The following is a 15359-nucleotide window of genomic DNA, read 5'->3' as shown; positions in this document are numbered from 1 at the left end:
GTCTGAATAAGTGTTGGACCAATGTAAAATTGTCTTTTCATGGTTTAATGCAAATTTCGTTTCTTTTGTGTAACCGCTGTTATAGTCCCCACAGCATTTTCAAATTTTATCTATAAAGCTTCGCATAAAATTTCGTAGGAAAATAAAATTTCTGAAGCGATTCAATTTCACGAGAAGTTCATACCAAAAACGTACATATATGGGAATATAAACCCAAATTAAAATTGTCTGATATTCAAACGTTTTCTAAAGAGGCAGAAAACTAGTACTTATTTAAGATTTAGCTTTTATATAAAATTTAATTTGTAGAAATCTCTAATGATAACTTTTAAGACTATTAATTCCTTACCGAACGTCATGTGGCACTGGGAGGCTGGCCCCTCGATCCAATAGGATTTTGATTATTTCGTAATTATCTCTGTGTGCGGATAAAATCAAGGGTGTAATGTCGGGGGTAAAGGTGGCGGTATCAGGTGGCAGGGCTTCCCAGCTCTAGAACCCACCAATAATTAGTTTAGAGGTAAACCAAAAATGTCTGTGGCAAATTCACCAAAATGAATAATCATGTCTTTGAACCGCAATGTCCCATTAAATCGTGATTAAATTATTGGGAGAATTCAACTATTTGTAACAAAGCTAAATCAGCACGTACCCACATAAGTTTTAGACGACAATAATTATTATTGATATGGCGTCCTAGTTTGTTTACTCCCGTCCTTGAATGACACAAACTGGGACTGATTGTCTCTGCTGTTCGAATTCTCACAGTTTAATAATATGCAAACAAACCAGAGAGAAGTAGGACAAACAACCCACTTCTCTCCCTGTTATTTGACGATGACTTGGCAGCTCGTTAAATGCTTACCGCAACGTTCCCAAGAAAGCTATTCTAATTGTTTTTCTTATTTTCGTCTTTAAAATAACAAAAAAAACGTACGTGTGGCTCGCCTTTCTTGTGTATGGTTTCCTCGTGGTCCAAAAGCACCTCTACAGCTTCCACAAACTCTTCGGATATGGCGTGTAAAAGTGCATCTTTAGTCTCCACCCGATACTCAATTAGCAATTCAACCATTTCCAAATTTTCGTTGTCGATAGCCATAAGTAACGCGCTTCTACCTAGAGGATCCACGCAATTGATGTTGATATAATTGGTGTCTTCTGCTCTCTGAAGTAACCTTAAAAGCCAATAATGATTAGCATATGTGCTCTATTCTCAACAAATTCATTTATTTCGGACATCATGAAACATTAATACGTCTCGGCAGGACCATTTCTATTTTTGCTTTAAGCATTTCCAACACAACGAGTATATTTCATTATTTTTTCATCTTTAGCCGCTTATCATTGCTATGAAATTGCTAATCAGCACAAGATGAAATATTGCGCTTTGATCCAATTAACAGTTTTAAATTAAAAAATCCTTTAATTAAAGTCTTTCGAAGTTTGCAGCTCTTGAGAAATTTCTCTCTAAATTATGCACTTCCTACTGATTGGATTTTACAACGTTTCAAGTACTACAAATTTGGTGCACTTTGGGGGAATTTCAGGCCAGTTTCAATTGGTGTTATCATACGCAATGGGCGTTAATGCAATTTCAAACTTAAAAGCCATTTACTAGCAGTAATTAATCGAACTTTCTCTAATTTCCCCAGCCGGATTTCGAGAGAGGAATTCCATTATTTATTGGCCCAATATCGGCAACATTATTGTACAGACTAAAGTCGTTTATGTAAAATATGACACTGTTTTATTAGGGCCATAAATAGTCAATGTAAAAAAATTGAACCAGGGAGTGTTTGGACAATAACAGAATATACATGCCTTCTGGTAGAAGCCACGTCTCCCCTTTCTACAGCTAATAGGAACTTTTTTTCGTCTAATGTAAGCTGGGCAATTTCCTGATGAGGCCGTATCACGTTTTCTTCTTCCATCATTCCATGGATGCTGTGTCTCTGAAAGAAATTCATTGTAATTAGAACTAGAGAAATTTATTCGAAGGAGTTTAAAAATAACGAAATAAACACGTCATTTCCGAAACTGAAACTGATGCCAGTTTCTGGAGTCTGCAATAGGATTAAGGGCTGTAAATTTATGTCAATAAAGGCGTGTGTATTGACATGTCGATTTTGCACAAAACGAACTAGGACCTCCGATCAACGTTCATCTAGGCGACAATCTCTGATATACACGGTGTTAACATTATCACGTTGTAAATTTTAAGGTGGGCTTCCCTCAATAAATGATGAAAAAAATTTTACTAATAAAAAGTTCGCAAATATGTAATCTTCATAATACAGGGTCTCAAAGTTTAATATATAATTAATTGTTTTATTTATTAACGAAAAACAAACGTTGTTAACCAAAACTTGATACGACAGTCGATGTATTCGATCGAGCAGAAAAAGCCACAGATAAACAATAACAAGTTGCCAATAAAGTCTATAAAAAAATAAGAAAACTAATATTAATAGTACCGTATAAGAAACGGTAAGCCTACGCATTGGAGGAGAACCCAAAAAGAAACCTCTTAACTGCTCGAGTAAACTCAGTCTCGGTCACACCAACATTATCTGAAATAATTCAGCTGTATGTATATTTAAGAAGTGCACTCAGTTTGCGATTCAAATTTAAAACAAACTTATCGAAAGTATTTTTCGACAAATGTTTAAGCCCTCTTTCAAAACGGAACTAAAATTCACATCAAAATTAGCAATCAAAATAGGAACTCCTTAAACGAAATATATTATATAAAAATGGCGCCTCGCAAGGCAGACGTATAAAAACAATTGAGTTTTCCCTCTCCCAGAGCGGATACCGAATATAAAGAACTATAGCCAGTCAGGGTCTATTATAAGGCGAAGACTTAACAGCACGCTCCATGGATACCCGAAAATGTGATATTTTTTTGAAATTATGTATCTAACTGGATTTCTACGAAAGAGATGGAGGACTTAAGATCATGGTGACGTGAAAAAACATTTCAATAAATACGTTTTGCATCATTTCTTGCACAAAGGAAACTAGAAACCCAGATCTTTCCAGAATTTTGTGAGGGACGAAATTTTACGATATAATCATTTAGTATCTTATTTAATATAGCTGTTCATTTAAAAATACAAAACCAATTAGTACCAACTTACTAAAAGCATTTTCCACAAAACTTAAAACCATTTCTTGGAAGAACGACTCGAATTAAAACCAGAATTAAAGGAGAGAATCTAAAGAACGCTTACAATAAAATAAATTTTACCAAAATGGCGTCTTCAGCTGACGTTTAAAAAACAATTGAGTTTTCCTTGCACAACCGTAACAGGCGTGACCGACAAATTTGACAAGCGTGGCCTACTATGAAGTTTCACAATGTATATTTGGTATATCTCCGAGTTAATTTTACAAAGTGAAGTTATGAAGCCAGAACGACAGACATCACGGAACGTCCTTAATGATCTCTGGAGGACCGAATGTATGAAGGGGAACATGAAGAGACCATAGAGAGTTATTAAAAGAAATAATTAAAATACAGTCATTATCACCAGGAGACAAGTTATTCCAGGAAGAAGCCCATTAAATTTATTGCTTTTTAGCGGCAAAATTGTAGCAGGAGCCGATGCGTGCTGAGTTCGGTTATCTAACCGAAGGGCATTAAATTTATGTCCCTTTGGGAAAAATATACTAGTCATTTAAGAGAAGCCTTTAAATTAAAATAGGAACGTAAACATTTCATTAGCTTAAATGGCATATGATCGTGGAAGGCCAACGAAATATTATAATAAAACTGTCATTATAGTCCTGCCTTGATTGATATTGATGGCATTTTTCATGCTTATATCACCCACCGAATCAACAACATCTTAATTAAAGGTCAATAATTAATTATTATTAACAACAAAGAATAGACCGATTCCGTTAGAGATATGTGCAAGATGTCCCAACCGGAAAACGCATTGTTTTCGGAAATTGCTGATGTAACTTAGGTTTTTCATTCGATAAACCCATATTAACAGAAAACAAGTAATTCGATAACAGTGAGTGATAAATTAAAAATGTCTGTAGAAGCTCCAAGGAGATCGAATTACCTCTGCACTGCCCTGGATATCCAATTAGTGTTATTGGCAGTTAGGCAATATGTCAATAGGCCGTAAGATGAACCGTGAGGGTCTAACACGTTACCACATTACTACTATTTATACAATTTCTCAAGAATATACAGTGTATTTATTAAGTATTTGCACAAACTTTAGAGAGTTACTCTTTGACTAATTTTAAGACAAAAAGTTCTTATAAACATGGGTCCGTATCGGGTTCGTTCTTCGGATACAGCGCTTCAAAAAATATATTTTTTTATATTTTAATTATATTTTTGATCAATAACGTGTCAATTTGACTAAATTCTGAATACTGGGAGCATTGGTGATGAGAAACTCAAATACTTACCTAGTTTTTTGTTTAATGTTAGAGAGCAACATACAGCGTTGTATCTGGGTTTAAATAACTATAATTCTTAGAAAAAGGGGGTTTAAACATCTTACCTACGAACACCTTAGAATTGTGTAAGTTGAATCTCTGAGAGTTAAAAAAAAATAAGCAGAAAAAAGGTATTATTAAATGGTGTTGTTTTAGTCTTGTGAATGATCTAAGTTTGTCACATCATAACACAATCTACAAAAGGCATATTTTCCACTTATTTTCCAAAAACTTCAAGTGATTCACTAAATTCGTTTTTTTCAAAATAGCTGCTTTCACCGACAAAACTAAGAGTCATAGTTATTTAAATCCAGGTACAATACCGTATGTAGCGCTTTATAATATTAACCAAAATATTAACCAAATATTTAAGCTTCTCATCACTAATACTTCCAGTATCCAGAATTTCGTCAAATTGGCATGTTTGTGAACAAAAATATAAACAAAATATCAATTTTTTTTTAATTCCTGCATATCAAGAACAAAGCCGATACGGACCCATGACGATATGAACTTTTTATCAAAAATTAGTCAATTTACTCTTTAAAGTATATACAAATATTTTATAAACACCCTGTATGTATTTGTCCTTTAAGATTAACTAGATTGCCTGATTCGAGTTTCTGCACCTACAGCAAAACGGGTCATAACTTAACCAGTTTAACGCCCGAAAAAAAACAAAAATTCAGATAATAAATCTTTGTCCTCGCTTTTAAGAATTTTCCACTTCGAAAAACGTGTGAGAGACGAAAAAGAGGGGTTTGCTTGATGCATTGTTGTTATTCACTTAAAGCAATGGTGAAACTCTTGAAAAGCGTTTTCGACTTTTGTTCGTTTTTACCCTTGTGCCAAAGAGATCATTGAGAACAGTCATGAACGGGACGGATCTTATAGAAATCAACGGAAAACGGAAGTAAAATCAACAACAGAATTTATAACAATTGAACAAATAAACTCTAAAATTTCAATTTTTAATGAATTACCACCAAAAATTAATTTCCAATTCTTGGAAAAATGTTTAAAATTGTCATTTCGCACTCTATCTATGCTAGTATTGCCACTAGAAATAAATCCCTTTCAATCCGATCAGGCTTTAAAGCTAAACCATATTACCGTAATAGCTCTCACAAAGATATAAACATATCAACACAGAGATAATAACAGAAAACCACATCGAATATTTTATTTCCGTACGAAAACCAAAAACTGTTATATGTAGTGTTTCTAATATGTATCATAAATTAATTAAATTTATTAGTTTTTCAAAAAATTAAACATTAAGAAATCTTCAAAATTAAAGTTAAACTATTACACAAACGGAAATCCTAAAGAAGTTTTAAATTTCATCATGAATTCAATGAACAATGAAAAAAAAAGAATAATAATTTGTGTGGCCTCCTCTACTGTTTAATAATGCTCGGCTTCGTCTGTTCATACACATAATAGACACATCGATATCATTCTGATCAATTGCTGTCCACTTTCTTTATAGACATAAAATGAGCTGCTCACGTATATTAAAAGCCGGATTTTCGCGAAAGACCTATCGCTGAATCATATCCCAGACGTGCTCGATGGGGTTTAAGTCCGGAGACCGTCCCGGCCAGAGTAAAACACTGATAGATACTTCAGTAAAGAGATTTTCAACTACGTGTGCGGTGTATAGACGAGCATTATCTTACGTAGGCATGAAACTTTGTTCAATGGCTCCTGCATAAGGGATCAAAAATAGGCTCAAAAATTCCATCATGATAGTCAACGCCATTTCTAAAGCGCTCCAAGAAAACAAGATCAGTTCTACTATCAATGCTAGTCCCACCCTAAACCACAACTGTTGCTTCACGATAATTGTATATCCCTATAATTATCCCTAAATCAGTTTGTAGTCGTTCTACCACTCCAGGTTAGCATCATATCCAAATTCGCCTTGAATCTGGACACAGACCAAACTGAGGTTAATCGGAAAACATAATTGTGCTCCAATGTTTATTTGTCTAATTCAAATGCTTCTCGATTTCTCCGTGATAAAGAAAAAAACTCTGAATGATGTGAGTATCTCAGAATGTACACGACGTTTTATTCAACAGGGCTCAATGGTCTTACTGGATTTTCCGAAATCTTTTGATATGGTTACTCTCGGTAGGAGAGGGTGGTATCCCTCAGGGAAACGCATTTAGTCCATTGCTGTTCCATCTATATATGTATCTCTAGATATATATTTCTGATCTGCTCCAGTGCGCCAAATTTTGCCAAGTAGCTCACTTTTTACCATATCGTCGGTATACGAGAGAAGGGACCAAGTCCAAAATTTAACATTATTTATCAGAATAAAATAAATAACTTTAAAAATTCCATAAAAATGTCTATATTTTCAAATTCCTTACTATCCAAATTCTTTTTGCAAAAATATGTACAGGAAAAAATAACTCAGAAGACCTAGTCATTTTCTCTTGTGAGTATTTTTATCTGTATCGAACTTGATTGACTTTATTCACCTGAAAGTACTTAGTACATGTATACTATAAAATACATCTCGAGTTGAAGGAGCAAAAAAATAGAATGGCTGAAAATCAAACAATTAAGATATGAAGAAGAGATCACAGAACACAGATCACAGACGAAGAGAGACAATTTTATAATGTTCCGATACAACTATGATGAAGAGTATAAAATATTTAATGTGACAGTTCAAAAAAGAGGAAGGCACAGCAATTATCCAACAAAAAGCGAGTTAAAGAAATTTTATACGGAACCATTGGCTATATCAATTAAGAAAAAAACGACTTAATTAAGCTTTGTCGTACCGAGGTGAGTCCGGTCGAATATCGTGGTTGGTACTTAAACTTACCAAATGACAATTCCTTGAATTGACAAGTTTCCAGAACCCACACAAGAAGAGCACAGAGATAAAGATTAAAAATTTGAAACTAGTTAATATTGTTTATTTTAAGTATAATATTTTGTAATATTGAACACATACTCTGGAAAATATATTATTTATAAAAATCATTATAGACTAACCTGATGTACATTAATTGATTTTGTAATCACAAGCAAATTATTAAAATATTAATAATTCAAAACTACTATTGATGGACTTGGTCACATTCTCTTGTATACCAAAGATATGTATGCAATAATTTGCTTTCGCTTAAGCTTGATTGTAGTGCTCTTTTATTTATCGCAGGATGGTAGACCGTCCTAAGTGAAGTGGCAATATAGTTATTATATTGTCTAACAAATGTTTATGTTTCATATACAGGTATCACCAGTTCAAAAGGAAACATGGGGATTGTGCAAGAAGGAAAAGAGCCGCATAACTTTTAATATGTCCGACAAAGAGCAACAACAAAGTGGGCGGAGTCAATCCAGTGTTATCAAATCTGTCACCGCTTTAGAATTTTTCCTTTTCCTCACCCAACTGGATGATTCCAGAGTTAGAGTTACCCTTTCACTAGCGAATAGAGATTCAAAAAATACGTTTTTTTTCCTTTGTCGTTTTTTCGAAATATCATCATTAACGGGCATATAAGGTGTCAAAGTTTTACTTAACAAAATAATATTTATAAATAATTACCAAACAACCTGACATAATTAAACAAAATTTTGTAGGTATTAGGATAAGCAAATTGCTTTGGAACAATCACTTCGATGATTTTTACCAGAACACAAATTTAAACAATTTTGAGTTTTGGCTAAATTTCTAAATAACGACTAAGCTCACTTTTAAAAAATTCTGTAAACCAAAATCAAATTTTAATTTAACTTAAATGGCATGTTCTAAATAAACCCCATTTTGTTCTACGCATAGCTGAGCGGGACGCATCCATTGATCGGTCACCGCCCAAAGTAGAGAAATTGGCTTTCCTCTAATAGTCGTTGCAGCCTCCTCTATCCGCCGAATTAACTCCTCCGTAGTTTCTACAGGATTTATAAAAACTAATGACTTCATGTAGCCCCACAAAAAGACGTCATATGGAGTGGGATCCGGTGACCTTATTATACATATATAATATTAATTAACTTTTTTATATGAATGCCACTGGTAAACAAAAAATAATTTTTGAAGAATTTCCCTCCCATGTAGCTATTAACACCTACAAAATTTTGTTTAATTACTTCAAGTGGTTAATAAATCTTAATTTTTTATGACGTTGATATTTTGAAAAGACCTTAAAGGAGAAAAATCTTAATTTTTGAAGCCCTATTCGCTGGTAAAAGGATAACTCCAACTTTGGAATCACCCTGTACAAGTTCTAGTGATGAATTGATCGTTTGTTTTTTTTTCATTTATTTACATTCTTGCTTTTTTGCTCTGTGTTATGAATTAATTTGGATTGTAAAATACCCAGTTGTTACTGTCTATTGTTAGCTATTATTGTTCTTCATATTTTTATGATTAACTTTTACTTGTAATAATTATTATTTATTTATTATCTTAATTGAACAAGTTCTCATTAAAATTTAGTTACAGAATTATCTAGTTCAGCATAAATAATTCATTCTTCAGTTCTGATTGTGACAAAAACATAGAAGCCGACAACGAAGGTTGCTGGTGGTACCATTTCTGCAATCAAATTTTTGTGGTTCATTTAACTTGAAATTCTGTGTGACCAAAGAGGTGCATTATTTATTGTGTTTAATATCTGATATTTTTTAAAAATTTCGTCGTCACGAATGTAACGAAATCGATACTAATCTAAAAATTGAAAGACGAACTGACTCCACTCATTTCAATGTTGGCCTTTGTCGGAAACACATTAAAGCTTATACGATCCTTCTTTCACTTGTACAATCCTTATGTTTCCATTCGAACTGGTGACACCTGTATAGCAGGTAGTGAGAAGTCTCTAGTGAAAGGAGTTGGGGCAGTTTCAGACGCATACTTAAATGTGCACCTGTGAAATTATTCAGGGCAGGTCACCTACTTCCTGTGTATTGTGTCCGTCACTAAACTTGTTGTTCCTTCACCTTAATGAATCATACAGTTGGAACTTACCTTCACTTTCTTGTCGATGGGAGGTTTTTCAAGAAGACCAGTCGTGGCATAATGCTCAGATCTAGGAATATCGATACAAGTCATCCCGGATTTGTTCTTAGGAGACCCTGGATTTTTTTCCTTTTCTTCTTCTTCATCTTCCACTGGGCTTTCTATAATTAAAAAAAATTTAATTCAGAAACGTTATTTCGGAACAAACAACCTTGGACCTCAGATTAAAACAAAGACAATCGGAACGTTTAACATAAGTCGCACTAATGTAATTTTAGTAATCCCATTAATAACAATGGGATGTTTATGAAATTAAGCTTGAAAAGTGATATTTTCAGTATTGCGGGAAATAAGTGTTTCTGAAAATTGGCAGGCAGTCACATTGAAAATAAACTTCACATGGAATTTTAATCACGCTGATTGTAATATGGATCATTAATTACGATTTAGTCACAATATTACCACCATAAACCAAAATATGTTAATGAATAATTTATTTAATATAAAGGGAAAAATTAATAAACGACCAGGACAGCAACGGTAATAGTTTGCTGGTGGTAGTTCGGATTAACCATGGTCTACAAATTCAATTTGTCCTTTTGAGCTAACACGAAAGGTCACCAAAACGTAAATAATAAATAAAATAATTCCTCTCAGAGATGAAATTTAAACGAATGCTTGCGGGGACAATGTAATTCGAGGGTTTCAAACATTTCTTTCTTTTATTTTCGTTACGTACCAGGACATTGCATTGGCGGTCCATTGGGGAGTTTAGCTTAACAAGATTAAAGAATTATTTCGACAATGATTATTGTTGGAAGTAAACAGAATTTTTAACAGGTATATACTCGATTATTAGCATATTCTTCTATGAACGACCAAATATTTACAAAACCTTAATGGAAGCAAGGAAATCCGTTTCCAACTTCAGGAATATAAACTTGAAACCTACTCCTCCAAACAATGCTGAAAACTCTGTAATCCTTAGTCATTGCCTCCAACTAAACTCACTCCCTCAGCCACCAATAATTAACGCAGATTGATAACCGGATCACCGCAACAAACATAATCGGAAGCCTTCGGTAGATCCTTAAAACGCCTTTCATCGATGGCGGTACCGACCGATGACTGAACAAAAAGGAGATGACAGTCAGTTTAAGAGCTTCCAAGCTTTTGTTTATAAAAGTTTTGTTGAAAAAATAGACAAACTTTGTATGCTGCGATGCCTAAAAATAAATTTCTCGCAATGTACTCGTACAGTGGACTTCTAGTTCACACGTTGTGACTGTCTGCATTGTGTCTCCCTTTTTTGTTTTTTCTACTGCACTGGAATTCATTGTCCCCACTGCGGTACGAAGTAATTGATGTCGTTTAATCCTTCGATTGATTAATCGGATTAAAAGGGAGCCTTTGCGAGGGGTGGAGGGTGGTTTAATTCTGCACAAGCGTCTCACGGGCAGACGTTTATGATTGATAAAGGGGATGATAAGGATCTGATGCCAAAAAATCATCATTCTATTAAAATCCGCTCAATTATATAACGTGAATAAGCCCGAGTAATCGTTATTAATTTAGCTTCTCAAATGTCAGCCGTTTTCGAATGGAAACACAGTGAAGACGCAATAAACATCCTTTTCTGAATATAAGGACTTGAACTTAGACATTCAACATCCGTTAAGCAGCTCTCGGATTCTGGATTAATCGTTAAGTAAAGGCTTCGAAATTACGTTTTCGGTTATTTAGTGAACGATGTTAGTGTTTACTGGCAAGGTAACTCGCAGTTTTAATGCGAATACATGGATTATCAGCTAGAAAATTATCCGGAAAAATTTAAATATAAATGAAGAAGCGCTCTGAAGTGTGTTGGGAACTTGTTAGCACGGCTAGGGCCAAACAATAGCAACATAGGAAACTTTATAACTTTATTGAACCTTTCGAATTAGATTTCAGTCATTGAGACAGGCGAGAGATGAATTATTTCCTTTTAAAGTTTGGTAACTACATTTTCATTCTTACGATTGAGGCGAATGGGAAGCGGCTATTTTGAAGAGACGATTACCGCATAACGTAAGGTCGAATATTTTTACGAAAATGTTACAGTAATGACGATTAATAATATACGTTGAGGGTATTTATAAAACCCTCGTAATAGCTCGATAAGAGTTCCAAATTCGGATTTTATGAGACTTTTTGCCACGCTCGTCATCAGTCATCGGATTATGGATCGGGTGTTCACCATCTTACTCAAGTGATGTACAAAATATCATAAACTTCAGACAAATAGTTTATTAGCCTCTCATACAGTTGTTGTTCCATATCCATAATTACCATCGGGAAAAACAATCTGTAGCATTTGCGACATCTAGACTCATTTACTGATTTTATTCCGAGAAATAACTATTTTCTCCCACTGTGTGCCAGTCTCTGGTGGAAACCATTCCCACCATCAATCTACTATTATATCATATATGTAGATCCAGGCAACCAAACATGCGCAAAGTCATGTTCCCTGTAACTTTTATCATCACAGTATAAGACGGCTGCAATTTAATGTTAAGGGAATGGTGTTAATTATGACATAAGAAACCATTGTGATCGTCAACCAGAGATGATGCCAATACCGGTTTGCGATAAACCGCAAACCACTACATCCAAGCGTAGATTGGCTATAGAAATCAATGTCCCCCTGAATGTTTATATTTGCATTAGCATCTTGACCTTAACTTCATAGAAAATGTTTACACATCTTTTATTCCTTATCTGCTTACAACAAACTTATATCGTTCTGACTGATGATAAATGGTAATTATTAATGCGTGTTTTAGTCAATCACCAAATGCCTCAATACCATGATGGCATCAAAATTTCGCTTTTTGAATGTTGTGGTGCTCGTTATTGTTTTATTCGGTAATGCAGTGTATTGTGGAAGATGTAAGTACCAACATATGTAGAGGCGAATATATACATAGATAGTGCGCACATGTAAAATGTTTCTTTGAATACAGGGCCATTTAAATTATCTTCTAACCATCGGACTCTCCAAAACCGTAAGATACATTAAATCGGTTAAAGGGAGACAATTTTACACATTATTATGCCCAACGCGACGATATATTAAAATGTAGAAAATTGCTACTGAATCCGGAAACATTAAAGAAAATCCGATATTTTCTGAAAGGGTTTTTTTATTTTTTTGAGCTTCTTTAAAAGAATTGTTTAAAATAAATATCACTTCTTCCATTTCGTAATTTCCTAAGTTTTCCATTAATTTCTTTCTAACGACAAAATGCTGAATGCGACGTTTAATTTTTTCAGACGGTGGAGGCGGTAGAAGTGGAGGCGGTAGAGGTGGAGGCGGTAGAGGTGGAGGCTCGCCAAAGATTATATTTCGTCCATCTCCCTCATACCACCAAATCTCTTCGTATCATCCGAATAACAGTCCTTCTCACTATTCAAACCCAATTGCTCTATCCTATCCAAGTTCCCACGTGCCTGCACCCTCCCCTGGGATAAGCTCCAGACCAATAGGATGGTCTGCCCCCTCTGCCGCGGCTCCGACCCATAATTCTCCACCATCATATGGGTTCAATTCTGGTCATCCAGCGAACGCCCCATCAAATGGGTTCAAACCCAGCGCTCCTCCTGCTGAACATCATACTCCTGTGGGTCCTCCCACCAATGTTAAGCCTGTGGGGAGCTCAAATCCCGGGACTCCACCCGCTTATGGATGGAAACCCAGCGCAACAGGAAGTTCTCCTGGGTCTTCGGCGGGGGGATCCCAAGGAAACAGCCCTCCTGCCTATGGATGGAAGCCCAATTCCGCCATAGCACCTCCGACAAATATAAAACCTGTGGGGAATGCTCCACCTGGAGCTCCATATCAAAGTAGGTCTTTCTAAATTTGTGTATATAATTTTTTTTTAATTTGCTTTCTTTGCAGTACATCCTCCACCCTACACTCCTCACAACCCAGGAATACCTCCACCAGCTTATAATCCGGCGCATAATCCTGCAGGTTACGGACCTCCACCTGCGTACAGTCCTGCTTATTCACAACATGCTTATCCTCAGCAAAATGGTAAGTTACATTTATATTGAAGAACAATTTTTTGATAATAATGATATTTGAAGGTTATGGGTATTCAGGCCAGCCCTATTATCACAGTCCACCCGGAGTAACCAACATAAACATTAATAACATAAATACCAACACACATCATTACGGTGGTGGCTTGGGAGGCTATGGAGGGGGCTTCAGCTATCCTTCATATCACTATTCCACCAGCGATGTTGGTAGTGGCCATTTGGGATTCTTCCTGGGGTATTCATTGGCCAAACTTACCACTCCTACATATCACTATCATTCATTCTACGATGGGTATACCCCCAGGTACGACCACTATGAAGTGCACCACTACTACCACAATAAAAATTCAATTCCTGCTCAAAGCACCATTCAACCCAATACCATAGTAGGCTGCATTGGCGACAGTGGTACCATCTGCCCCTCAGGTACCACCTCTCTATGCACGAATAATGGGGCTATTTTGTGCGTTGCTAGTGCATCTAGTACTGTGCCCTGCTCAGATCAAAAGCAAGGAAATTGCGTGCGTTCGGTGGTCCCCTGTGTCAATGGTACTGGAGACTGCGTTGTGGGGCAAAATACTACATTAACCATTCCGTGCATATCCAAAGCCGAAGTACCCGGAAATATCACATATGTTAACAATACTATCATCGTGAACCAGACTACAATAATTAACAATAATGGAACGCAGGTCCAGACAGCAACCGTTCCTATGGGGAACCTTACGGAAGTGGCAGTGACTGCACTGCATAGTCTTAATAGTAACGTTACCTCAGATGGTACTAGAAGTAAAAGAGCGGCTGCAGCACAGATCAACGAATTTTGCGTAACAATTCTGGCTTTGCCTGCTGAAAGAAAGCCCAGTGACCAACAACAGGTCTTGAACAAAGGGACGACAATATTTTCCAAAATTTTAGTTAAGGCTCTTGGAATACAGTAATGAGTCTTAGCGTATTTTTTAATATATTCTATTTTATCCTGAGTAATTGAACGTTAATGTGACTTAATAAAATATTAAATGTTCGTCTTTCCCCTCTGTGATATGTATTGCGTTAAAAGCTCTCCCAGACCAAATTCTGAACATAGAGCCGCAAAAGGGAATCTGGATGGTTTTCCGATAAAAGCCTGGAAGTGCGAAAAATTGGACAAAATATTGGATAACGATTTATCTTGGAAATTGCACGTCTTCTAATGGATTTTATAGCTGTAGTACTTTACTTTCTTTGATCTGTGAGCAGTCATGATTCAATACATATACAGGAAAATATGAGTGTAACATAATAAACTGTTCCAAAAGTAAACAGGATGTCAACCGGCAATATCGCAATCAAACCAATAATATCTGCGTTTGTTGATTACTCGCGCTTTTTATAGTTTGCAGTTTATATTGAGGAAAATTGTTTACAGCTTCATAGACCAAGTCAAGTATACAAACATATATCATACACATGAGTTTTGCAGCTGTTAGTTGCAAAATGTACATGAAAACAACTACATAGCCTGGTATTAAGAGATATTCAAAAACATTGAAGTGAGAATTGGTTGGTTTTTGAACCTAACACCTTATCGTTGTAAATCAACCATTAGTTTCAATACACTATCGACCAATTTACCACGTCAACTGTGAATGAATAATATTTGGTAACGTTCAATCAAGTGAACCTTTTGAAATTATGAGATGATTTAGGACATCTCCAGCAATTGAGATGAAAAATTTTAGAGTATTTCACATAGTTCATATACAGGGTGGTTCATTAACAATGAAATAACCTAAATAAATAGTATCTATGTAAACAAATCACACGCATGATCACTAAC

At 35.4% G+C, this 15359-nt stretch overlaps 2 protein-coding genes across 2 annotated transcripts in view; one reads left to right on the top strand and one right to left on the bottom strand.

Annotated features, from left to right (window-relative positions):
• Positions 1–10566, bottom strand: part of Trpgamma (Transient receptor potential cation channel gamma) — a 38794-nt gene extending 28228 nt beyond the window's left edge. Inside the window, exons 1-5 of the mRNA XM_066289722.1 lie at positions 10407–10566; positions 9464–9615; positions 1822–1952; positions 938–1175; positions 350–492 (exon numbers count right to left, since the gene is read on the bottom strand). Coding sequence (XP_066145819.1) covers positions 350–492; positions 938–1175; positions 1822–1952; positions 9464–9615; positions 10407–10446 — 704 coding nt within the window. The 5' untranslated portion in view covers positions 10447–10566. The remainder of the gene's footprint in view (positions 1–349; positions 493–937; positions 1176–1821; positions 1953–9463; positions 9616–10406) is intronic.
• Positions 10567–12192: 1626 nt separating this feature from the next.
• LOC136343177 (prisilkin-39-like) lies at positions 12193–14842 on the top strand. The gene is made up of 4 exons (XM_066289721.1): positions 12193–12385; positions 12770–13339; positions 13395–13532; positions 13586–14842. Exons 1-4 carry the CDS (start codon positions 12304–12306, stop codon positions 14479–14481), a joined length of 1686 nt encoding a protein of 561 aa, XP_066145818.1. The 5' UTR covers positions 12193–12303; the 3' UTR covers positions 14482–14842.
• The last annotated feature ends 517 nt before the right edge of the window (positions 14843–15359 follow it).

This window comes from Euwallacea fornicatus, chromosome 13, assembly GCF_040115645.1.
Source record: "Euwallacea fornicatus isolate EFF26 chromosome 13, ASM4011564v1, whole genome shotgun sequence".
NCBI lineage: Eukaryota > Metazoa > Arthropoda > Insecta > Coleoptera > Curculionidae > Euwallacea > Euwallacea fornicatus.
Note: the sequence above shows the minus strand (reverse complement) of the source record. Positions and strands in the feature narration are given on the sequence as shown.

Excerpts from the sequence above, each read along its gene's own strand:
- LOC136343177 (XM_066289721.1), top strand. The coding sequence starts at position 12,304 with ATGATGGCATCAAAATTTCGCTTTTTGAATGTTGTGGTGCTCGTTATT. Across the intron at positions 12,386-12,769 it reads TGCAGTGTATTGTGGAAGAT|ACGGTGGAGGCGGTAGAAGT; the intron begins GTAAGTACCAAC and ends TAATTTTTTCAG. Across the intron at positions 13,533-13,585 it reads TGCTTATCCTCAGCAAAATG|GTTATGGGTATTCAGGCCAG; the intron begins GTAAGTTACATT and ends TGATATTTGAAG.